At 44.7% G+C, this 25,637-nt stretch overlaps 1 protein-coding gene across 1 annotated transcript in view; it reads right to left on the bottom strand.

The window, feature by feature from the left end:
* Positions 1–604: 604 nt before the first annotated feature.
* Positions 605–25,637, bottom strand: part of PFDN1 (prefoldin subunit 1) — a 65,178-nt gene continuing 40,145 nt past the window's right edge. Inside the window, exon 4 of the mRNA XM_017873908.1 lies at positions 605–1,602. Within this exon, the coding sequence (XP_017729397.1) occupies positions 1,519–1,602 (84 nt within the window). The 3' untranslated portion in view covers positions 605–1,518. The remainder of the gene's footprint in view (positions 1,603–25,637) is intronic.

Here is a 25,637-nt window from a genome sequence, read left to right as displayed (position 1 = left end):
TGCACCACCAGGCCCAGCTAATTTTGTATTTTTAGTAGAGACGGGGTTTCTCCATGTTGGTCAAACTGGTTGTGAACTCCCAACCTCAGCTGATCTGCCCGCCTCGGCCTACTAAAGTGCTGGGATTACAGGCCGAGGTTTTTCCCTTCTGGCTGTCCCCTCCCACCCCTCTCCCCAATTAGTCAGCCGTGCCACTCATCTCATCTTTGGCCACAGGGTGGCGCCGGGCTGCCATAGCAGCAAGTCTGATTTTCCTCCATCAGCTGGCCTGCCCCGGCCCAGCCAGCTGCAGCTGACAGCTCCCTGTTGACTCTGCCTTCCCTCCGAAGCAGTGGATGTGCTGATAAATGTTTACCAGTGCTCTCTTTAAGAAAAAAGAAAAAAGAAAACCAGCCATGTTTTGTAGCATGTCCTATGTCTTATTTCTGTGGTGTACATGTTCCCACCATGCCATGGCTGATTTCAAGTTACCAATGTGATGTCACTGACTGGAGCTGGGCCAACCTCACAAATCACACTCATTGGAGCTGGGCCAACAGAGCCAACCTCACAGATCACAGCCAGTGCACAGATAGAGCACAGATCATGGTCAAATGTAGTAATATAATTAGGGATGCATTTTGAATATTTATTGTCCTTGTTTTTAACATAATTTGCAATTTACATAATTATAATGGCTGTGTTTAACAACTGGCTTGCAACAAAATTCTTGAAAATTGAATAACTGGCCCACCTGGGCTGGGATGAGCCAGCTGGAGCACACCATTGCCCCTCAGCCTCTAAGAGGCCTCAGGATTACAGCGTCCATCTTATGATATTGGCCAAAAGGAGACAGTCTTGGAGGTGCTGCTGACTGTCAAACTTCCTTTTGGAATGTATGGGAGAAGGCAGGGAAAGGAATCTTTAGGCAGACTGCCATCCAGGGACTGCTGTTCTGTTCACTGAGATTCAGCTGTGAACGTCTGTTCTTTCTTCCTCTTCTGTCTACTACATGCAGGCCCGGAAGCTGAGGGGTTAGTCAAAGGTACAGGAAGGGAAAAGAGAAGAGGGCAAGAGCCCATGCCCCAAGAAAGGAAGGGCTCTGATGCAGAGGGAGCAGGAGCTGAGGTGGAGATGGCCACTGCCTCTCTCGCCCTCTGTTCCATCCCTCTGCTGAAGAAAAGCAGGCTTAGCAGAGTGGGACAGACGCTTTTTATTGGTCTGGCTGGCATGCCTAGTGGAAAGCCCAGGCAGAGCTTCCTATCTTGCCCTGGCTCCCATCTTCCCTCTCCTGGGAGTTCATCACACACCCGGAGAGAGAAGAGTGTCCTGGGCAGAGGTGGCAGGCAAAGTCAGGGTAAAAACTCCAGGGCTTGGGAGCAAATGGGGCTCAGGGTGATGCAGAAAATGTGACGTTGCTAGGTCATCCAGATAAAGTGTCCATCCGGGCAGAAGAGAAGCTGAAGTTTCCCTGCAGAGACTCCTCTGCCCCCACCAGGAATGGGAGGGGCAGGAGGAAGAGCTTCCCCGAGAGGCTCCCTACTGGGCCCTTCGTGCCATCAGCATCTCCCGGATGTTGTCCTCAGCTTCCTTAACGCTCCGCTCCAGGTAGGACTTTTTCTGCTGCAATATGAGAGACAAAGGTTAGGACCAGAGTGAATGGGTCGGGCTGGTCGTCCAATGGTTATGGCTTTTCCTTTGTGACGGGTGTCTTCCAGGAGCATACTGTGAGCCAGGTACACACACCTGCCCACAGTGCTCTCCCCACCTCCGAACCATGGGTGATCATGGGCAGGCAACAGGGAGGAGATGGCTTTGGTACAGGAAGCAAAAGTGCTCTGTGGAAGATAGGCAGTAGCACTCTTCCCCCAGAAGGAAGGAGACTCTAAAAACAGGCGTCTCGGTACACGAAGTTATCCCAGACAGACAAAGACCAGGAAATTCCAGGACAAAGCTCCTGTCCGTAACAGACTATCTCCTCTCAAGGTTTTCCATGGCCTGGGCCAGGCGTCTGTAGCCACTGCAGCTATAAAATGGATGGTGCATGCTCTGCCCTGTCCAGCAGGAATATGGGCTGCTGTGAGGGCTGTGGGGCTGTCTCGCATTGCACTGAGGGGGTGAGTCAGGAGGCAATCTGCTTTTCTAATGAGACTGCTGCCTGCCAGGAATCCAGGACACTGACACACTGAGGTAAGCAGACCTTTTGGAGGCTTACCTTCTACCCCATCTGGGTCCTAAATTAAAAATCATGGCTTAGACAAAGAACTTTCACTACTTTCAGGAGCCAGGATTACAAAGATTAGTCAAAGGAAATGATGTCTGTACATTATTTGCCCTGTGCTCACCCCAGAAGTATGGTGGTTTTACCACTGGACCTTGCCCTGAAGACATAGTTGTGGCTGTATTCCCAGTTAACAGACATGAAATGAAGCCTCCCTTTTTGAGGAGTATTATTCATGTCCTAAAGGAATACTCAAAATTATCACCTCCCAAGGCACATGTGACTGAGCCACACTGGAACCAGTAATGCAGTCACCAGGCAGCCCAGGCCCTTCTCTCACCTCAACCCCCTTCACCCAAGCACCTGTTGATTCTGTTCCACCCACTAAAGTGCCCACAGGACTCAGGGAAGCATGGAGAGGTTAGGGCAGAGGACAGGTGAGCTCTCCGTCCAATTAGTTAGTTGTTTGTTTGTATGTTTTATTTATTTTTGAGACAAGGTCTCAGCTCAGAGTGCAATGGTGCAATTACGACTCACTGTAGCCTCTACCTCCCACCTCAGCCCAAGTAGCTGGGACTCTAGGTACACTGGGACTACAGGTGTGCACCACCACGCCTGGCTTTTTTTTTTTTTTTAGAAATGAGAAACTTAAATTTTTTATTTTTTGTATTGCCCAGGCTGATCTCAAACTCCTGGACCCAAGCAATCCTCCCTCCTCGGTCTCCCAAAGTGCTGGCATTACAGGCGTAAGTCACCGCGCCTAGCTATTTATTAAATGATACATATAGAGGCTTCCTCCTACAGAAGCCAAATGTGGCATACACAAATCTTTATCAGTTCTTCCGTGAACCTCTGATTCCTGTCTGTCCTCTCCTTGCTTCAAATTCCCTTAATGCTAGAAAGAACCCTCTTTACTCATCTCCCACATGTCTAAGTTGCACACAATTCCTTGCGACACAACAGGAGCTCCATAAAAACTCATGGTGACCAGACACAGTGGCTCACGCCTATAATCTCAGCAGTTTGGGAGGCCAAGGCAGGCAGATCACCTGAGGCCAGGAGTTTGAGACCAGTTTGGCCAACATGGCAAAATCCTGTCTCCACAAAAAATTAGACGGGTGTGGTGGTGGGCACCCATAATCCCAGTTACTCGGGGGCTGAGGCAGGAAAATCACTTGAACCCGGGAGGCAGAGACTGCAGTGAGCCAAGACCGTGCCATCGCACTCCAGCCTGGGCAACAAGAGCAAAACTCCAACTCATGGTGACCGTGATAACAATTCAATTCAATGCCTGCAAATGTATACTGTTGCTAAGGAATTTTAATTACATTGCTAAGCCAAATACAGTCCTATCACTGTGATATCAGAGTGGGAACTTAAACTTCCTTTGATAAACAAGTCTTTTTGAGACAGAATCTCACACTGTTGCCCAGGCTGGAGTGCAATGGCGCCATCTCGGCTCACTGCAACCTCCACCTCCCAGGTTCACACGATTCTCCTGCCTCAACTCAGCCTCCCAAGTAGCTGGGATTACAGGCACACACCACCACGCCAGCTAATTTTTTGTATTTTTAGTAGAGATGGGGTTTCACTATGTTAGCCAAGCAGGTCTCAAACTCCTGACCTCGTGATCTGCCTGCCTCGGCCTCCCAAAGTGTTGGGATTACAGGCATGAGCCACCGTGCCACGCCAATAAACTTAGACTTTAACTGTGGTGAGCTGAAAAAAAGGCAAATACTAGTAAGCCCTGACACACACTAAAGAATATATGTTCACTGGGTGTCACACAGAGGGGAGCAACAGCTCAGTGCCATACACCACCTGGGCACCCTGTGGAACCTATGTGAATGCGGGGAAAGGTAACTGGAATAAGCCTGCTTCTCCCCCTACAAAAGTCAGCCAGGGCCCAGGGACTCTGGTCTGTTGCATTCAATCTCTGCCAACTTGCTGAAAACCATAAACTTGGAACATCAGCAAGAGCTCTTCTGCCCTCCCACCCAGGCTCCCCAGCCAAACTCAGGCTGTACCTCTCAGCTTTAAAAATTCCTTCTTCTGTAAAATTTCTGTCTTCTAACACTTTCATGAATTTTACCACTGCATATCCTAAAGTCTTCAAGTTTCCAAACAATGATGCAAATTAACGTATCTATCTGTATTTTTATTTTGTTTCTAGAGATGGGGTCATGTTGCCCAGGCTGGCCTCAAACTCCTGGGCTCAAGTAACCCTCTTGCCTTAGAGACATGTGCTGCGGTGCTGCCTTCATCTTTAAATTTTTAATTAGTTTAAATAAATGTAATAGACATGTCTTTTAAAAAAAAAAAATCCCTAACATAGTGGACCTTTCTAACTGTATTTCAATAATTCCTGTCTCAGTCCCCAAGCATATTTAAGCCCAGAAAGACTCTCATCAAAGTCAAACCCAGAACAAGGCACCTGTTGTGGGTTGAACTGAATTTGACAAAAAGAGATGCTGAAGTTCTAATCTCTGGTAATTTGGAAAGACAATCTTTGCAGATGTAACTAAATTAAGATGAGATCATATTACATTAGGGTGGGCCCTGAATCCAATCATTAGCGTCCAAACAAGGCGCTGTGAAGACAGGGACACAAGCAGAGGGAGAACCCTGTGCTGACCGAGGTGGGGACGGGGTAACGCAACTGCCAGCAAAGGAATGCCAGGCACTGTGGGCAGCCACCAGAAGCTGGAATATGTGAGGGCGGACTCTCCCCTCCACCCTTCAGAGGGAGCATGCCCTGCAGCCCTTGCATTTGTTGGGCTCCTGGCCTTCAGGACTGTGAGAGAATACATTTCTGTTGTTTGAAGCCACCAATTCGTGGCAAGTAGAAAACCGCAATACCTGAAATGAGGGATGCCACCACACGTCAGTTCTACCATAATTATTTGGGGATAAGTATGACCCTAGCTTATAAAGTTTTAAGGGCAGTTACCCAGGCCTCTGCAATTCAGTGTGGTCAGAGGCATGGCAGGATTGGTCCTGTGAGTACAGAAGAACCTTGGGAGGCCTCTGTCTCCAGGGGTGTCTTTGTCTGTTTGTGTTGCTCTAAAGGAATACCTGAGGCTGGGTAATTTATGAAGAAAAGAGGTTTATTTGGCCCACAGTTCTGCGGGCTATACAAGCATGGTGCAGCATCTGCTTCTGGGGAGGGTCTCTGGCTGCTTGCACTCGTGGTGGAAGGCGAAGGGGAGCCGCCTGTGCAGAAATCATGTGGCCAGAGAGGAAACGAGAGAGAGGAGGTGCCAGGCTCTTTTCAACAGCCAGTCACTGAAGAAACTAAGCATGAGAACTCACTCACTCCCATGAGAATGGCACCAGGCCATACACAAGAAACCCGCCCCCACAATCCAAACATCTCCCACCAGGCCCCACCTTCAACAATGGGGATCAAATTTTTTTTGCGCGGGGGGGGGGGTTCTGGGGTACCAAATTTCAATAAGAGACCTGCCAGGGGGCAAACAAACCCTATGCACAACACAGCAGGGGCATCCTTCATTTCCAGTGCGGTGCTGTGCCCTTGGGTAAGGGTACAAACCCCATTTAAAGGGCTCTGCCCTCATGACCTCCTCACCTCCCAAATGGCCACACCTCCTAACACCATCACCTCAGGAGTTAGGATTTCAACAAAGACTTTAGGGAGAAACAACTCCTCACACCATAGTACTTTTCAGCTTCCAAGAAGCCATGCTAAGTCTCCGACCTCATCTCCAACAACTCTTCCCCGTCACTCCTTCAGCTCCAGCCACACGGGCTTCCCGTGCTGCTCCTCCAATCCACCAGGTATGTTCCTGCCTGGCCTTTGCCCTTTGCTATGCTCTCCATGTAGAAGTTCTCTTCACCAGATATTCACATTAGTCATCCCCTCACTTCCTTCGGGCCTTTCTCAAATGTCACCTTATATGCCAGGCCTTCTTGAGTACATGCTGCCCAATACTCCCTATTCTCCTCACCTTGACTCTTCTCCAGATCTCTTTCCACCACGGGAAGCAGAAACTGTCTGGCTTCCCTATGAGAAGGAAAAGTCCACAAGGGCAGGACTTCGTTCTGTCACCTGATACAGTCCTGCTGTCTAGAAGAATGGCTGGTACATAATAGGAACTCGATGCTTGTTGAATAAAGTGCTTTAGTGTGGGAAATGAAGCCTTACTGATGTACACACACTTTTCAGTTTTCCCTTCCAACCTGAATAATCAAGAAACACCCACCAGAGGAAGCAAAGGCAGAAACTGACCATTTTCCTTCAAGGTGGTTTTCGGCTTTCGGCATTGCCCTATCACCCCTGCCCCTGGATATACACAGATTTAAAACTCCAACCTATCACTACAAACAATGTCAAGTATTTGAGGTAATGAATATGTTAACTAGCTTGATTTAATTATTCTACATTATATTTATTTCTATTTATTTTTCTGAAACAGGGTCTTGCTCTGTTGCCCAAAGTAGAGTACAGTGGCATGATCTAGGCTCACTGCAAACTCCACCTCCCGGGTTTAAGCAATTCTCCCATCTCAGCCTCCCAAGTAGCTTAGGATTACAGGTGAGCACCACCACGCCCAGCTAATTTTTGTATCTTTAGTAGAGACGGGGGTTTTACCATGTTGGCCAGGCTGGTCTTGAACTCCTGACCTCAAATGATTCGCCTGCCTCAGCCTCCCAAAGTGCTGGGATTACAGGTGTGAACTACTGTACCCAGCCCACATTATATTTATAAATCATAATACTTTTACCCCATAAATTTATACAATTACAAATTATTGATTTATAATAAAATAAATAAATAATAAAACTCAAATGTCACAGATCCCAATGAAGGCTTTGGATCTGGCCTTGCTTCCACAAACAGAACAGGCCCTAACAGGCCTTTATGCTTTATATCAGGTCAACTTGCAAAACTAAAAAACAAACCACCCCAATTTCCCATGTCCTGGACTCTGAAATCCTTGAGGAACTGCTCTATCTGATGTCAGCCTCAGGGCTGCTAGGAGCGACATTTGAAAACCACACTTACTACCAGCAGTCCTGGGAGGGCATCTGCTGTCCTCACTACAGCATCTTTCTGTCTTGCCGAGCAACTTCCCTCAGAATGCTTTCACCAGTAAAGTCTCTAGTGGCATCACACCACAAAGCTCTGGGTGCAGCGACATTCTTGTGGGCCCTTGTCGTGATGACAAACTCTGAGATTTCCTGTGGGGCTCAGCACGGCCAGGGAAATGACATTGTTGGAGTTATTGCTCATCGGCCTGAGGTTCTTTTTTCCAGGAGTCAGACTGAGGGGCTGGTGTTTCGTTCTCATCCTCTTACCAAGGAAAGAGGCTCCAGTCCCTAGAACTTTTCTGACATGACACAATCTCTCAAATAGACTCCTGAGGTAATGCATCTTGTGACGCTATCACTATAGACTTTTTTCTTTTCTTAGGAACTTTGTCTCCAGCTCTCCTTCTCTAAATTATTATTATTTTTTTTTTCTTTCTTTCCTGTTTGTCCTGCCTTGGGATATAGAAAAGGGCTTTCTCCTCTCTGTTCCTCTATTTTCCCATTTGTAAGATGAGGATTTGGGCAATACCAGTGCGATCCTCCCCCCCCACCCTACTCCCATTTTTACTTTAGCCACACGACACTTTCTTCAAATGAACTCTTGCCTTAAAGACTAAACAAACAAAACAGGTTAAAATGGAGCTCAAGAGAGAGGGGAGACAAACCATGGATGTGTATGGATATGTACTTTTATCTCAATAAAAATAGCCCTGCTGGCTCATCTCCTGCCCTCCAATCCAGGCTTTGGAGGCAATAGACAAGGCAGACTTAAGTTCCCTTCTGCTCCTGATCTTCTGTGAGAGCTGAGTCCTCAGAGACCCTCTGCTGGGAGTCACGGTTTCTGACCCTGAGTGTGACCTGCCTTGGTCACATACTTCTCCCTTGTGTAAAATTCACAGCTTCCAGCTCCTGGAGACCACCGCCGACTTCAAGCTCTACTATTAATCAAAAAAACTGAAGGCAATGGCCATCTTTTTGCTGTCTCTACCATGACTTCCAAATTAAAAGCCCAAAGCCTCACTAATTCTCGTGTTCGCTCATTAGCAGATCTGTAAAATGGTCAGAGGGTACCAGCTGCCCACAATATGGTATGTTTGGCAAGAGGCCAAGAACTCACGGAGGGCTGAAGAGTCATGTCTTGATGGGGGACAAGGGAAGGCAGGAGAAACAAGACAAAAACAGAAAAAAGGCAATGAGAGGACACAATCAGAGAAGTCAGGATGGAAAAAGGGACAGCATGGGCACAGCTGGAGCAGGTAGGGGCAGGGCAGAGCCCTGAGGGCACATGTGCCCTGAGCCACCAGCCTGGATGGGTGAGGAGTGCCAACAGAGGCAGGCAAAATCCGACACCTGAGAGACAGGTCTAAGCGGTCCACGGACACGCCCACTTGTAAACTCATCTGGGTGCATCCACTTCACCAGAGGACACAGCTAGGTGATATGGTAACCACTGAGCTACACCGCTGGGACACAAATCAAAGAAAGATAAAGCAATCTTAGGCATGGAGCAGGAGAACAAAGACAAATCTTGGAAAGAGTTACTGTCCCTGCATCTTCTAGATACTACTTTAGAAATATCCTTCAGAAAAACAAAGAAAGAAAAGAAAAGAAAAGAAAAGGAAGGGAAAGGAAAGGAAGAAAAGAAAGAGCTGAGAGAGACAGAAAGAGGGAATGAAAAGAAGAGAAAAGAAAAGAAAAGAAAAAAGAAAAACCCCTTCAGAGGTCCTTCTGCTGAAGGACAGGGAAAAAGACGTACTTCAGCTAAGCGCTGACGTGTTTTCCTCCCAGGTGTGCTTTTACCTGCCGACAGACTGACACTGCTACCATATGGGGTCAGACTCCCAAACCCCACCTATGATCACATGCTGGCTAGCACCCCCAATTCAGTCTGCCAAGACGAACCCCTACACCACTCAAGCACTTTACAGCAGATATACACGAGGGGAAAAAATTCTTCTTCAAACAACAGTGTTTAGCCACTCGCTCCCCCTGAGGTTTAGGTGAGTTCTACCTACTGCTGCCCTCCCGAACACATCAGCTTCATGTGAGTCCCAGAGAAAGCCCAGCCTACCAGATAACCTGGGAAAGACCAGATACAAAGCTCAGAGTGAAGCACAGAGCCAGGAGCGGCAACTGTCCCAATGCATATGGTGCTGATCAAGCCTCAGCCAAAGAATCACTACCATCTGCAGGCACCAGGTGTAAAATGGATGACGACAAGCCAGCAAATCATGTCAAGCAATGGGGTCAAGCGATGGGCAGCTGAAGTAGGTGGTTCAGAGAAGATTAAGGGAAGAAGGAATCTATCACTACCTTAACTATCAAAAGCAATGGCTCTCCAAGTGCAGTCCTCTCCCAGCAGCGTTGGGATCACCTGCGAACTTATTAGAAGTGCATATTCTTATGCCCCAACCCAGACCCACTGAACCAGAAACCCTGGGGATGGAGTACTGCCAATCTGTATTTTCACAAGCCCTCCCAGGCAGCTGTGACGCACACTGAAGTTTGAGACTCAAACTTTTTGTTCTAAATCAGGAGTCAGCAAACTTTTAAGGGCCAGATAATAAATATTTTAGGCTTTCACTGTGGGGTTATCTCTGTTACAACTACTCAGCTCTGCCATTGTAGCACAAAAGCAGTCAGACAATGTGTAAACAAATGGGTGTGGTGCAGATGAATGGGCACAGCTATGTTTCGAAAGCACAGAAACAGGCAGTGAGCTGGACGGGGCAGGCGGTGGTTTGCCAGTGTCTGTTCCTTAAAAAGATGGAGCTTTAAAGGGTAGGACTGAGTCCAGCAGTTAGAGACTTTTAACTTTCACTGAAAGCTGCCTAATAAAAGCCTGCATTTCCATCTGTCCATCCTGCCATCCATTCATTCAGCTCACTGCCAAATCATTTCCCCTCCTTCATCCTTCACAAACCCTGGTCCTTGAAGCTCACGGAATCATGCTTAACCAGCGGACTCCCTGCTCCTTGTTGCTGCAATCTTCTAGTATCCTGGGCACTATCCCTCATCATCAGTGGCTCCCTATCTCCCTCTCTACCACTGCAGTACCATTCAAGGTGACTTCAAAAGAATGCAGATGACTCACCCAATAGCACAGCCTCCTCTCTTCACAAATTTATGGTCACCCCACCTCAGTCACCCAGTCCATGGTCATGTCCTAGGTCTTGTCAACACCAGAAGCTGCACACCTCTGAAGTGTCCATTTCACCACCACTACCTCATATTCTTCCAGGTCACTTCTGATACTCTCGCTCCAGCATTTCTTCAACCTTGTCATGCAACAAGTTGTTCATTATCCATTATGCTTCCATGGGCTTTTCCCTTCCTACCCAGCTTTGCTTACATAGTCCATCATTTATATTTATTCTCCTTATAAATACCCTTTCACCTATGTCCCTCTCTCCCTCTGTTGCACTTACCTGGGAAAATGCCAACCCAGATTAAATTCAACCATCTACCCACTCCGTGCCTCACCTGAGTGGCTGCATGTTGCTGGAGGAAAATGCTAAATTGTGCTAAATGGTCTCACTTTAAATTCAGGGCCATGAATCCCAAATGGGCACTATGGAAATTCTATTAAACTTCCTTTATATGTTCATTGTCTGCTCTCCAAAATAACTATTTCATGCTTTGTCTTGTCTCCTCAAATCTCCTATGCTCCCTCCTCTCCTCAGCTGAGAAAATAAATCTGATGAGAACTCTATCTTCCTGCTACCAAATCTACTAATCGACCTACACCTATATGTATAGTCGCTTCTTTCTCTGTTAAAATTGATAGCATGCCTGTACTGTGTTTTTAAAGGAATCAAAATACAACCCTGCACTTTGCAAGGCTGAGGTGGGAGGATCACTTGAGGGAAGGAGTTTGAGACCAGCTGGCCCTTGGGCTGTAATTTACGGAACCCTGGCCGAGAATATCACCGACCTATTGGCGAGCCCCTATCTATATAGCGAGACCCATCTCTACAAAAATAAAAAAAAAAATCAGCTGGGCATGGTGGTGCATGTCTGTAGCCCTAGCTACTCAGAAGGCTAAGGCAGGAGGATCACTTGAGTCCAGGAGGTTGAGACTGCAGTGAGCCGTGATCACGCCAGTGCACTCGAGCCTAGATGACAGAGCAAGGCCCTGTCTCAAAACAAAACAAAAACACACAACCCTTCCACTTAGACAATGATTTCGTCCCCACATACCTTCTCAGAAACTTCACTCTTACTATTAACCTTCCTTTCTTCTTAATCTTCTATTTCTTTCTCTGCAAGATCCTTCTTGTGAGGCAAATCATTAAAAAACCCTTTCTTTACCTCTCAGTCCTCTGTAAGTACTGCCTCTTTTCTACAAAACTTCTTGAATCAGTTTTTTGAGGCAGCTGCCTCCCCTGCCTTCCCTCCTGTCTGCTCCTCAGACCTCTCCAATCACACTTCTGCCTCCTCTAATGAACTGGCTATGATTCAAGTCCAGTGATCTCTATGGGTGCTTCTCTGTCACCTTACTCAACCTCTCAACAGTGTTCAACACAGTTCTTGGAACACTTTCTCCTCCTAGCTTTCATGACACCACACTTCTATTCTCCTCCGACATAACTGGCTACTCTTTCTAAGTTCTCCTTTGCTGACTACCCCTCCTCTGCTCAGCTTCCGAATGCTGCATTTCACAAGAAGCTGTCCTGGAACTCCTCCTCTTCTACCCATCTGCACTACCTCTTAGAAACTCTCATTTCAGCCAGATGTGGTGGCTCACGCCTGTAATCCCAACACTTTGGGAGGCTGAGGCGGGCGAATCACCTGAGGTCAGGAGTTCGAGACCAGCATGGCCAACATGGAGAAACCCCGTCTCTACTAAAAATACAAAAATTAGCCAGGTGTGGTGGCACATGCCTGTAGTCCCAGCTACTCGGGAGGCAGAGGCATGAGAATCGCTTGAACCCAGGAGGCTGATGTTGCAGTGAGCTGAGATCAAGCCACTGTATTCCAGCGTGGGTGACAGAGCAAGACTCCGTCTCAAAAAACAACAACAACAAAAAAAAACCCAATACTCTCATCTCATAGCTTTAAACATTATAATGTTTGACTCCAAATCTGTATCTCCAACGCTATCTCCCCTTAATACCAGATTTAACATATCCAATTATTTATAAAACATATCCTCTCGGATGTCAAACCCAGACTTGAACATGTTTAAAACAAACACAAGTGATTTATAGTCACCCCCACCCCTACCCCTCCCTGACTTCCCCATCTCAGTGAATGGCACTCGACCCAACTGCTGAACGTAAAAAACAAAAGGCCACACACACAAAAAAGAGAGCTGTTTTTCAAGAATGACCCTACACAGCACATCCCTGATCTTTTTCTTTTCCTCAAACCCCACGCCTTCCATCCAATCCATCAGCAAATCTTATTAGCTTACTTCCAAATACATTCCCAATCTCTACTCTTCTTTCTGTCTAGCGCCACTGCCCCATCCTAGTCCAAGTCTCCATCATCTTGGACTAGGAGGTGTGTCATGGACACTCTCCTAGTGTCGCCTGGAGGTGTGTCGTGGACACTCTCATACCGAATCAAGTTAGCCTCTGCTCAAAAAGCCTCTAATGGGCCAAGCATGGTGGCTCACGCCTGTAATCCCTGCACTTTGGAAGGTTGAGACAGGCAGATCACCTAAGGTCAGGAGTTTGAGACCAGCTTGGCCAACATGATGAAACCCCATCTCTACTAAAAATAAAAAAAATAAGCTGGGCATGGTGCCACATGCCTGTAATCCCAGCTACTCAGGAGGCTGAGGCAGAAGAATCGCTTGAGCCCGGGCGGTAGAGGTTGCAGTGAGCCGAGATCACACCACTGCACTCCAACCTGGGCAACAAGAGCAAAACCCCATCTCAAAAAAAAAAAAAAAAAAGCCTCAAATGGTTTCACCTCACACTTAGAAAACAAGCCAGACTCTTTAACCGAGGCAATCAGGCTCCACATGGCCTCCCTCCTGCCAACCCCTCCACTTCATTACTACTCTATCCCCCCTTTCACTGCTTAAACAGCTCCAGCAGACTTATTTCTGTCTTAAGACAGGAATATCTCTCTGTGTAATATTTCTCTGTGACCTCCAACTGGAATGCTCTTCCTTGAGGTACTTTTATGTGGCTGCCTGCTTCTTTTCATTCACATCTTAGCTGAAATTTCACTTTCTCAGAAAGCCCTTCCCCAATTATTCACTAAAGAAGGTCTCCAGTAACTCTCTAAAACATCACCCTTACTACATGATGGTTTCTTGTTTGTTTATTGTCTGTATCTCACCATAAGCTCCAAAGAGTAGGCATCATGTCTGATTTGATAAATGCTATAACCCTAGCACCAAGAACTGGCACATAATTCATCTAACCAACACGTATTGGGCACTCAGCACTCCAAAGAGCACCAACAGTAGAGCAGCGAACAAAGTACACACTGATCCCTGGAGATTATACTGTTGCAGGCCACACAGACATTGAGCTACCACTGTAACAAGGGATCTGAGGGAAAGCACGGTCTTCGATGGAGGAAACATCTGATGGAATCAAGGAACTCACAGAGGGACTCGAGAACTCAGCTCTGAAGGATGAGCAAGAATTAACAAGAGGAGAGGGGAGAGTGGGGAGAGAATAATTCCAGATAAATGGAGCATGGCAAGTTGGGAGAACTGAATATCAACCAGGGAGACTGAAGCACAGAGAGAGAAAGGATGAGAATACAGAGATGAGGCTGGTGAGGCTGAGTCGGATCATGTGGGGTCTTAAGCCATATTCAAGTTTTGGAATTTATCTTGAAGTCAATGGAACACCACTGGGTTTTAAGCGGGAGAGCAAAAGTCAAATTTCTATTGAAAACAATCTCAGCTGAAGCATAGTGAATGAATGAGAACACAGCTTCCCACAAAATGTCCTATGAGTCATGAATGGGTAACAGATGTGCCCAAGATATTGATCCCTCAGTCCCTGGAGTGGCTGGTTGGGTCCCGGGCAGCCAAAACGCCCTTTGGGGCAGTTGCCTCCAGCTTTGAGCACCTTTGTCCGGTTACCCCAGTGAATTGTGCAAATACAATTTTCTGAGAGCTGTACTGTAAAAAAAAGCCTGGGAAGCACTGGATTAGAGAATACACATGTGAATGTTGGAAACCTGTTAGGAGACCACTGCAATCGTCTTGGAAAGAGATGACAGTATCTTAGTGGTGACAATGGAGATGAAGAGCAGTAGATTTTTGAAATATTCGGGAGGAAAACCAACAAGAGGACTTCACCATGCCCTTCATTATAACCTTCATTAGACGTCAGAAGCTGGAGAGGAGGACGTCAGGAATGACTCCCAGGATGCCCACTTGGGGCTTGCACACTGGCTCAAGGGTGCTGCCTTTCACTGAGAGAAGAAATGCAGGAGGAGGACCTGGTTTGGAAGGGAAGATTCTGAGCTTTGTTTTGGACATAGTGGGTTTAAGGTACCTGTGAGACATCCAAATGAGATGTGAAAAACTAGATTGGCTCTGGAGTTCATGGAAGAAATCTAGGCTAGGGATATAATTTTGCATAGAGGTGGTACTTGAAGTCGTGAGAACGGATGAAATTCCTACATTTTAAGACTGGAACGAAGAGGAGGAACCAGTAAATAATACTAAAAAGGAGGGAAATGTGTATCACAGAAACCAAAAGGAGAGTAGTTCAGGAAAAGAATGAGGTCACTAAAAATCGTTGGATATGTTCAAATAGGAAGAGTGACAACACGTCAGAAATGGTTGGGGGCTAGAAAGGGGAGCGTTACATCAAGTGGCCTGTAGGATATCTTGCAACTTTAAAAAGTTGAGACCTGACCCTAACTCCATGAAGGAAAACTAGCAGACATTTTAACTGTTACAGGTGAGCCTCAAGAACATGTAATGCGGTGTCAGGACAAATAATATTAACTCCTATCTTCAATGAGACATTGGGTTTTGTGTAGGTCCAACACAAGCGTTGTAGAAGCATCAATATAATTATGCCCAAGGAAACGATTACAGTTTCCCAATATACATTACTTTTCTTCTGTTTTACCAACATCAAAAAGTCAAGTGCTCTTCAATAAGACGGACTAGAGGAACTGTTAAAATTCCACAAGTCTTCCAAATGAGCAAAAACAACAACAAAAAACAGTAAGTCCCAATATTTCAGTTTGTCTTTAGTTTGTCCCAGTCTTACAGGAGCAAGAGAATCAAATCAACAGTGTTTACAGTGGAGTTTGGGCTGTAGGCATGGTAAAGGAGTAGGTGAATAAGGGTGTGCCTGCTAAGAGAGGAAGTAAGGGCGACACCTTGCATTCTTGGAAGTGAAGTTGTAATTGACATTAAGATTAACATGCAGGTATGTGTGGCTAGAGCCTATAGTCAATCCTGATCCTGCTCTCTGCTCCAAGCAATTCCTATTTTCTTTCAACTCCAGAATTCCTATTTTCTTTCAACTCAACAACAACGAAGACAACCCAATTTTAAAATGAGCAAAGGATTTGTGCAGATATTTCCTCAAATAAGACATATCATTGGCCAAAAAGCACATGAAAAGCTGTTCAACATTATTATCACTACAAAATGCAAATTTTAAAATCACAATGATAGACTATATCAACTAGGATGGCTATAATAAAAAACCGGCCAGATGCAGCGTTGCACACCTGTAATCCCAGCACTTTGGAAGGCCAACATGGGAAGATCACTTGAGCTCAGGAGTTTGAAACCAGCCTGGGCAACACAGCGAGACCTACGTCTCTACTAAAAATGTAAAAACAAAAAATAAAATTAAAAAAAAAGAGAGAAAACAACAAGTGTTGGCAAAGATGTGGAGAAACGAACCCTCATATATTGCTGGTGGTGTAAAATCAGGCAGCTGCTACAGAAAAGTTTGGCAGTTACTTCAGTTAAAACATAAAATTACCATATGAGCCAGCTATTCCACTCTGACATACAAACAAAAACTTGTAAATGTTCATAGCAGCATTATTTACAACAGCCAAAAAGTGGAAACAACCTAAATGTCCATCAACTGACAAATGGATAAACAAAATGTGGTATATCCATATAACGGAATAGTATTCAGACATAAAAATGAGAGAAGTACTGATACATGCTATAACATGAATGAACCTTGAGACATTAAGCTAAGGGTGAAAGAAGCCAGACACAGAAAGCCACACACTAGATGATCCATTTATAAACATCCAAAACAGGCAAATCTGCAGAGACAGATAGAAAACAGATTCATGGTTGCCAGGTACTGAAGGAATGGGCAGTCTCACTGCTTAATTAGGTAAGTTTCTTTTGGGGGCAATAAAAATGTTCTAGCGTTAGACAGTGGTGATGATTATACAACATTGTGAATTTTATGTTATGTGAATTTTACCTCACTTAAAAAAAAAAAAAATATATATATATATATATATATATCTCCTTTTCTTCTCAAAATGCTGCACCACAAGGGGAAAAGACAGGACACTGGCTGGGAACAGTGGCTCATGCCTATAATTCCAGGACTTTGGGAGGCCGAGGCAGGCAGATCACTTGAGGTCAGGAGTTGGAGACCAGCCTGGCCAACATGGTGAAACCCCACCTCCACTAAAAATACGAAAATTAGCTGGGCCTGGTGGTGCACGACTGTAATCCCAGCTACTCAGGAGGCTAAGGCAGGTGAATCGCTTGAACCCAGGAGGCAGAGGTTGCAATGAGCCGAGATCACAGCCGAGATCACACCGCTGCACTCCAGCCTGGATGACAGAGTAAGACTGAATCTCAAAAAAAAAAAAAAAAAAGAAAGAAAGGACATTAAAAAAAAAAAGACAGGACATTAAATCTCTGTGTCTGAAAATAGGCATGGCAAGTAATGACTTTTACCAGCAAATCAGTCTGTACTCCACCAAAAATTTACACACACAAATTGGTTGGGGTAAAATAAACCGCCATATTAATTGTTAAAAATTAACTTTTATGCTGTAAGCAAAAGCACTAAGCATTTAATGAGTTAATAAGGTACTGTGGTAGAGCCAATGGATAAACAAGAGTAAACTTTTATGTGATCACATCACTACTTTCCAATCGAGTAACATATTTATACAACTAAAAAAATAGAGATATGGCAACCGGAAACCCATAAAAGGACCTGGAGACAGTGAAAACAAGCAAGAGCTCAAAGCCACGGCAAGCACAGCTGCATGACTCATAGGCACCTCCTCGGCTGATCTGTCTGGGTCAGCAGAGGGCAGAATTGGAGAACTACAAATACACTCCAATATCAAAGGACTATTTGTAAAGCTTTCCAAAACCCTCGGCTGTCTTTTCACTAAGAAAGAGAAAAGGAAATTCACAGTTACACCTGTCAATATCACCCAAGAAAATGCTGTCCTTCAAAGTTAAACTTCTAGGTAAGACAAGCAACCCAGGATCTTTGCTCATAGCTCTGGGTGTTCTGAGGGGTATTGAGAGATCAGGTCCACATCACCCAGTGACACTTCTCCATCCAGGGTGATACATCCAGGGTGATCATGATGAAATCACTCTACAGACCAAACGTCACAGGCGCCCAGCTGCCACTTGTCCCCAACTCCACACCCACTAAGTTACCATAGAACTGGGGTAAACAGAGAGAATTTAATATGCTAATAGCTCTGATCTAATAGCTGACATAACACCAATTACACTTTTAATGACACTAGAGTAATAAAAGAGCCCTTGGCATACTTCTCTTTGCAAACATGACTCAAAGGGTGGTTTTCCTTTTGCCCTTTCTTCAATTTCCAGATGCCAGGCCACTTAGAAGCCACTTATCTCTTCACTCAGAGCTGGTATTCAGGGGGTTATCATTTTATAAGAAAAGGACCACAAATTTTGGAATGCCTGGCTACTCAGAGTATCCAACTATGGCATAAGGAATCCCCATTTCTTTCAGAGTAAAAGTGAATGTTACAGGGTTTGGAGTCTAGAACCTGGAATTCCAGGTTACCACTCTGATGTCCCTCTCTTTCCCTGACTGATTCTGGTTCTGGCTCCATGAAGAACATGTGATCTCCATTTCTAAATCACGGGCAGAGGCCACCAAGTTCATGAGATGGCTTCACACAGAATCCATGGCTATTAGAAAATAAGAGCAGCAGATCGAACTGACCTGCTGGCACTCGACAGTGAGTCCACCGACCAGCCCTATGAATGGCAATGTTTGTGCTTCATATGGAATGAAAAAAGCAAGTTGCTGAGAGATATAAACAACACGGTGTTACTTATTGAATACAGGATGCATATCAAACATGGAATGAAAAGATACAGACCAAATTCTTGATAGTTGTTGCTTCTGGTGAGTGGTAATGAGACTGGGGATGGTGTGGGAGGGAACACAGACGACCTCAATTTGATTAGCATTATTTGTGTAAAAAAAAAAAGAGCCAAAAAGGTAAATATTACAAAATGCTACCATTTGTTAATGCTAAATGATAAATGCACAGGTGTTTGTTAAATTCGCTTTCATACATTATTTTCCAAATTAAAAGAAAAAAACACCTTTTATCTTATAAGCACTTGGTGGCAATATGCTCAATCAGTAAACAGCTGCTGAGCATCCACCATATGCAAATAATAAAATCCTGCATTAAGTATTTACTGTGTCAGGCACAGTACTAAGTGATCTGTATTATGTTACAAGGCAGGTACCTTTCATAAGGGGTAAGTGTTTATCCTCACCTCCAGCTTTCATTAGTTATAGTCTCCTGGCCTCCTCCATCTAGTCCAGGGAAGACTGGTGGCTTTTCTGACTGGCTTATTTGGAAGAAGAAACAAAGGGGCTCGTCCCCTTCTACTCTGCCAGAAGCTGCTTGTTTGCAGAAGCCTCTTGTAAGTTTAACAGACAGGCTCTGCCTGCCTCTGCAGAGAAAGACCTGTGGTTGTCCTACACTTACAGAGATTTGTAGGGTAAGTTCATCTATCTGTATGCCTAAATCTGGATCAATATTAAAAACCCATGACTGCTGCATTCCTAAGCCACATTCTTCAACCTAATCTTTATTAATAGTAAAGGTAAAATATATAAAAGATGGAATTTTATATCCATCTTTCAACTGGTTCCACTCTTGGGCAGGAAATAAAAGTTACTTATTGTCTCCCTCCATCCTAACACTTTCTTTTGCCATTTTACAGACGAGTGTATTTAGGCTTAAAAACACTGTATCAGTCCATTTTTGCATTACTGTAAAGGAATACCTGACACTGGGTAATTTATAAAGAAAAGAAGTTTAATTGGCTCATGGTTCCATAGGCTGTACAGGTATAGCACCAACATCTGCTCAGTGTCTGGTGAGGGCCTCAGAAGGCCTACAATCATGGTAGAAGGTGATGGCAAGCCAGTATGTCACATGGTGAAAATGAGGCAAAAGAGAGTGAGTGGGAGGTCCCAGACATTTAAACAACCAGATTTTGAGTGAACTGAGAACTCACTCATCACCAAGGGGATTTTGCTATGCCATTCATGAGGGATCTGCCCTCATGATCCAATCATCTCCCACCAGGCCCCACCTCCAACACTGGGGATCACATTTCTACATGAGATTTGGAGGAGACAAACATCCAAACCATACCAAACACTAAGTATGTCATTTATTCAAGATGATATTAAGTGGCAGTCAGGGTTCAAATTCATATTCATCTAATTCCAGAGTTCTTAATTACCATGCCAAGGCATTATGCTGTGCATATCAGAGCAAAGACAAGCTATATCTTTTGCTTACTAAGAATCTTAAAGATGAACTTAAAAAATATTCTAAAGGTTGAAGCTTTTCTTAGTACATATTTGGATCTCACAGAGGGGACTAGGCGTGGTGGGTCATGCCTGTAATCCCAACACTTTCAGAGGCTGAAGTGGGAGGACTGCTCAAGGCCAAGTTCGCGACCAGCCTGGGCAACACGGGGAGACTCTGTCTTTACAAAAAAAAAAAAAATTAATTATCTGAGCATGGTAGCCTGCGCCTATAGTCTCAGCTACTGAGGAGACTGAAGTAGGAGGAACACCTGAGCCCAGGAGTTCCAGGCTGCACTGAGCTATGATCACGCCACGCCACTGCACTCCAGCCTGGGTGACAAAGCAAAACCTCATCTCCAAAAAATAAAATAAAATTTAAAATTCATTTTAAAGAATGTGTGTGTACATACTATGTTGAGTATATATAGGGAACAGTAAAGGTATTAACATAAAATCCTCTTAGGGATCTTTTAGCCTTCAAAACTAGTTCAAAACTCGTAGGCATCTTTGCTTCTGCCCATCTTAGTACCTACCTTCCTCAAATTTTACTCAAGATTCCACAGATCCATGGCAGACTTTTTATCTGCTGTACTTTAAAAGGACTGTGTTCAGGCACCCCCTCCCTGCAGTGTTGTCCATATACAAAGCACTCAGCTCTGAGCCTAACTTGATGTCAGTCTCTACCTCCTGCAGTCCCTCCCAGGGAAAACAAACCAGCTTCCCTCAGCCATTCAGGCCTAACTCCAGGGGGAGTGCTAGTAAGGAAGGCCACAAAGCACTTGCAACTCAGGTCTAACAGAACTGACCACTTCTGCTGCCAGCCTCTTGCTTGGACAGCCCATGAAAAAGCAGTCCCCTTACCACCAAGGGAGTTGACAGCAACCCTTCAGCCTGGCCCCGTATCAGCAGACGGTTGCCCATGTGGGTATTCACTCGGTTATTTGGACTCAAAATGGATGCTGTCCACACCTCTGTGGTCCTGCTGCAGTGACCCAGGGCTCAGTCCACAAACCCTGTCCCTTCTCCAGCTATATTTTTCCCTTAGTTGACCCAAGCTAGTTCTGACTTGAAATGCCATCTATAAACTGGCAGTTTGTAGACAATTCTCTATTTTATTTCGCTAGTCCAGAGTTCCAGATTCATACATCCAACTGTCTATTCCACATCTTTACTTGGGTGTCTTAACAGTAATTTCAAAGGTAAAGGCCCAAACCAAACTTTCAGTTTGCTTTAAAAATTAGTTTCGGGAAACAAAAAATTTTAGTTTCAAAACTTGAAAACTGACTAGGAAACATTGATCTATGAATGAGCAGTAGCACATTTGTTCCTATAAACCTGGGGAATGTCTGCAGCAGGACGTTCCCTCTGTGGAGCCCAGAACACATGGAATGCTGAGTGGAAACCACACTGAATGAATAGCATTGGGACTTAGAACAGCTACTTGCATAGAACAAGCAGTACTTAGAAAAAGTGAGTAGAAGCAATGCTAATTTCATTCACTTTAATTCCTTTCCCTTAGATCTTTCCAGCCTCACTTCCCACTCACTCATTTCCCCATGGACGGTTACTCCACTGCAACCACGACTCCACTTCCAGACTTTTGTCCACACTATTCCTTGATTTAAAATGCCCTCCCCTCTGCCCTAGCCCCACCTAGCAAACTTCTAGCTGACCTTCAAGGCCCAGGTGAAATGCCTGCTCTCCCATGAACCCATTCCAGATCTCTCGTGCAGAATGAGTGACATATGGGGAAGGAAGAAGAGGGGGAGTATTTGGGCCTTAATCACAGGTCCAAAACTTCAGTTTTTTCAACTCTCTTGTTTTATTCCTATACCCAGTCACCTTGGTTCTACCTTAAAATACATCCAGAGTCTGATCACCTCCACTGTCACCATCCTGGTCCAACCCACCATCATCTCTCACCTGGATAATGCAGCAGCCTATCATTAAACTAGGGAGTAACACAGGTTTGTGACTTGAGAAATATCTAAAAGCAAGCATTTCAAAGCCTGCAATGTCTACCTGCTCAGATCCCAAAGCTATGGGTAAATACCTCAATCTTCACTGATGTATGCTTTCCCAAGACATTTGCATGGCATCTCGCCCCAACAAACCCCCAGGATCTCTAATAAAAACAATCCTTTTTTACCTTTGGTGTTAAAGTAATCAGGTTTAGACACCCCTCCTTCCCCAAAATAAGAACTGCAAAGGAAAGGGTTTTGGATGAGATTTCAGAACACGAAAATCAATAAACTTCAGAATACAAAAATCAATAAGCCCTCAGGTGAGTCAACACAGAATGTGGAGCACGTGCACGCACACACACACACACACATACCCCCCTAAAAATTTGCTCCTAGTTTTTACACACTCCACCACTAGAAAATTGTACACAGCAGGGGATAGGAAAGGCATTTAAATCGTTCCTTCAGTGATCATCAACAGCTTTACAAGCAAGTACTAGACTGCTGTCTCTATAGAGAGCTGTTTCTATTATTATGAAGTTAAGGCACAGAGAGGTCAAGAGTCAAATCAAAGCAGAGCTTTATGCTGGCGGTGTGGGTTAAAGTTTAAATGCAGGTGTACTGGAGTCACACATGCAGTTATTTTATCAAACCACCTGACTCTCTGAACACTGAGTTAGGGAAGAGTAGTAAATAGAAATATTCTTATTCACACACTAACTCCCCCCATTTCTAACCACCACACTCACTCTCACTCTCTTACAAGCTAAATATACATTTCCATTGTCAAAAGCCACATTAAAAGATCAGCAGAAGACCACAATTGTCTGGTTAATCTCTAGCACAACCGCTGAATCCCCGCATGCTCTTTTGAGCCCCCAGGCTCTGGCTCCACACTAAGTGAATGTGGGTGCATGAGCCCTGTGGGGTTTGAGAAAAGGGAGAGCTCAAACAACGTTCTCATGAGCACTTTAAACAAAAAATCCATTCAACGAGAATGGCACCATGTTCTTTTTGCCCTTTCTCCCCAGGAACTAAATTAAACAGATTACAGACAGTAGCCAGGGCCGGCCTTAGAACCACCCCCCCTTATTTGTTATTTTTAGCAATTCAGTCCGACAACGCCCGACAACTAAACAGGCCTAGAATAGCTAAAGGGAGGGGGGATTATCAGATACTACCAGCAAAAAAAACACTAGTCATCACTTCCTCCAACCCTAAGAAAGAATCATTTTCCATGTCTTTATAGCATCACAGAATTTGAGCCTTTAGAGTTTCATATAAAAACAGACTACGTATAAAACATCAGTGGAAACCGATAATGTTTCCTGACCTGGAAGTATTGTTCCACCCCCACATGGGTTTTCTTAAAACAAAAGCAGAATCAAACGAACAAAATTGTTTTACACAAAGGTTAGGAGTACAATGCATCTGTGTCCATTCTGGAAAAACTTCCTCACAAGATGACTATGTAACCAAAAGAATAGCTTTGTGAATAGTGATGGAATTCAAATATTTCGATTATGCTGGCAGCAGGTAAGAGACTGGAAGCAAAACAAAGTGAGCTGGGAGAAACTTCAAATTAGTCATGATCAGCAACATAGCATCGTCCCTAGTCATTCTATTTACAAATGAAATAATATAGCAAAATCATTTGAAAATGAATAAAATGGTAAGATAAAAATGGTAAAAGCTCTATGAAAATGGTGTAACTGGCCGGGCGCGGTGGCTCAAGCCTGTAATCCCAGCACTTTGGGAGGCCGAGACGGGCGGATGCCGAGGTCAGGAGATCGAGACCATCCTGGCTAAAACGGTGAAACCCCGTCTCTACAAAATACAAAAAACTAGCCGGGTGAGGTGGCGGGCGCCTGTAGTCCCAGCTACTCGGGAGGCTGAGGCAGGAGAATGGCGTGAACCCGGGAGGCGGAGCTTGCAGTGAGCTGAGATCCGGCCACTGCACTCCAGCCTGGGCGGCAGAGCGAGACTCCGTCTCAAAAAAAAAAAAAAAAAAAAAAAAAAGAAAATGGTGTAACTGTTTGCATCAGCAGATAAACTAAAATTCACAAAAAATGTTATAAAAATAAATAAGATACAATTCATTAAAAAGTTCATGAACAGGATGGGCACAGTGGCTCACACCTGTAATCCCAGCACTTTGGGAGGCCACGGTGGACAGACCACTTGAGGCTAGGAGTTCAAGACCAGCCTGGCCAAGGTGGTGAAACCCCATCTCTATCAAAATACAAAAATTAGCCAGTTATGGTGGCACACCCTGTAATCCCAGCTACTCAGGAGGCTGAGGCAGGAGAATCCTTTGAATCTGGGAGGCAGAGGCTGCAGTGAGCCAAGATTGCGCCACTGCACTCCAGCCCGGGTGACAGAGTAAGACTCCATCTCAACAACGACAACAACAAAAAAAGTTCATAAACACTCAAGGAATCTAAACACAGGAACATGCATGCTACTATTCTAAGTATCATATATTTTATAAGATAGGATAAAGCACTATAAATGAATAAAGTGATGTCTTCCTGGGCATGTCTATTATGTATGTGGAGTTAAGCTATTCAGTTCTATCTGAAAATATATTTCCAAAACAAGATGATGCCTAATGTAGTTTACCTTTAAGCCATTACATGGATATCTCTGTAATTTAAATGACTGCAAAGATATCAAAAGACATACCATCACCTTGTATTACGTTTTAGATATAGGTAGACAACTACTTTCATTTTCGCTTCAAAAATAGGATTCCAATTAACTTTCTATTTTTTATGTATTTTTTGAGATGGGGGTCTCACTCTGTCACCCAGGCTGGAGTACAGTGGCGCTATCAAGGCTCACTGCAGCCTTGATCACCTGGGCTCAAGCAGTCCTCCCATCTCAGTCTCTGCAGTAGCTGGGACCACAGGCATGTACCACCATGCCCAGATATTTTTTTAATTATTTGTAGAGATGAGGTCTCACTTTGTTGCCCGGGCTGGTCTCGAACTCCAGGGCTCAAAAGATCTGTCTGCCTCAGCCTCCCAAAGTGCTGGGATTATAGGTATGAGCCATGGCACCCAGCCTTATAACTTTTTTTTGTTTTTGAGATGGAGTTTCACTCTTGTTGCCCAGGCTGGAGTGCAATGGCATGATCTCGGCTCACCGCAACCTCTACCTCCCGGGTTCAAGCGATTCTCCTGCCTCAGCCTCCCAAATAGCAGGGATTACAGGCATGCACCACCACGCCCGGCTAATTTTGTATTTTTAGTAGAGACGGCATTTCTCCATGTTGGTCAGGCTGGTCTCGAACTCCTGACCTCAGGTGATCTGCACCCCCCTCGGCCTCCCAAAATGCTGGGATTATAGGCGCGAGGCACCGTGACCCGCCTTTAACTTTTTAAATTAAGACAATGATCTGGACAAAGGAAATTGTTTTTGTTTTGTTTTGCTTTCTTCCATCTTTTCATTTTAAGGAGGCATTTTTGCTCCTAAAACGGTAACTCAGAAAAAAACCAAGGTTATAACAATAAACTTAATAGAAGTGACTGGAGTGACCCTAGAGATCTTCTAATCCAATATTCTCATTTTATAGATGAGGAAACTGAGGCTTAGAGAACAGTAAGAGTTAGAATGAAGAACTCCTAAATTTTTTTTTTTTTTTTTTTT

Source organism: Rhinopithecus bieti, unplaced genomic scaffold, assembly GCF_001698545.2.
Source record: "Rhinopithecus bieti isolate Rb0 unplaced genomic scaffold, ASM169854v2 scaffold_8674, whole genome shotgun sequence".
NCBI classification, from domain to species: domain Eukaryota; kingdom Metazoa; phylum Chordata; class Mammalia; order Primates; family Cercopithecidae; genus Rhinopithecus; species Rhinopithecus bieti.
This window is presented reverse-complemented; position numbering and strand designations above follow the sequence as displayed.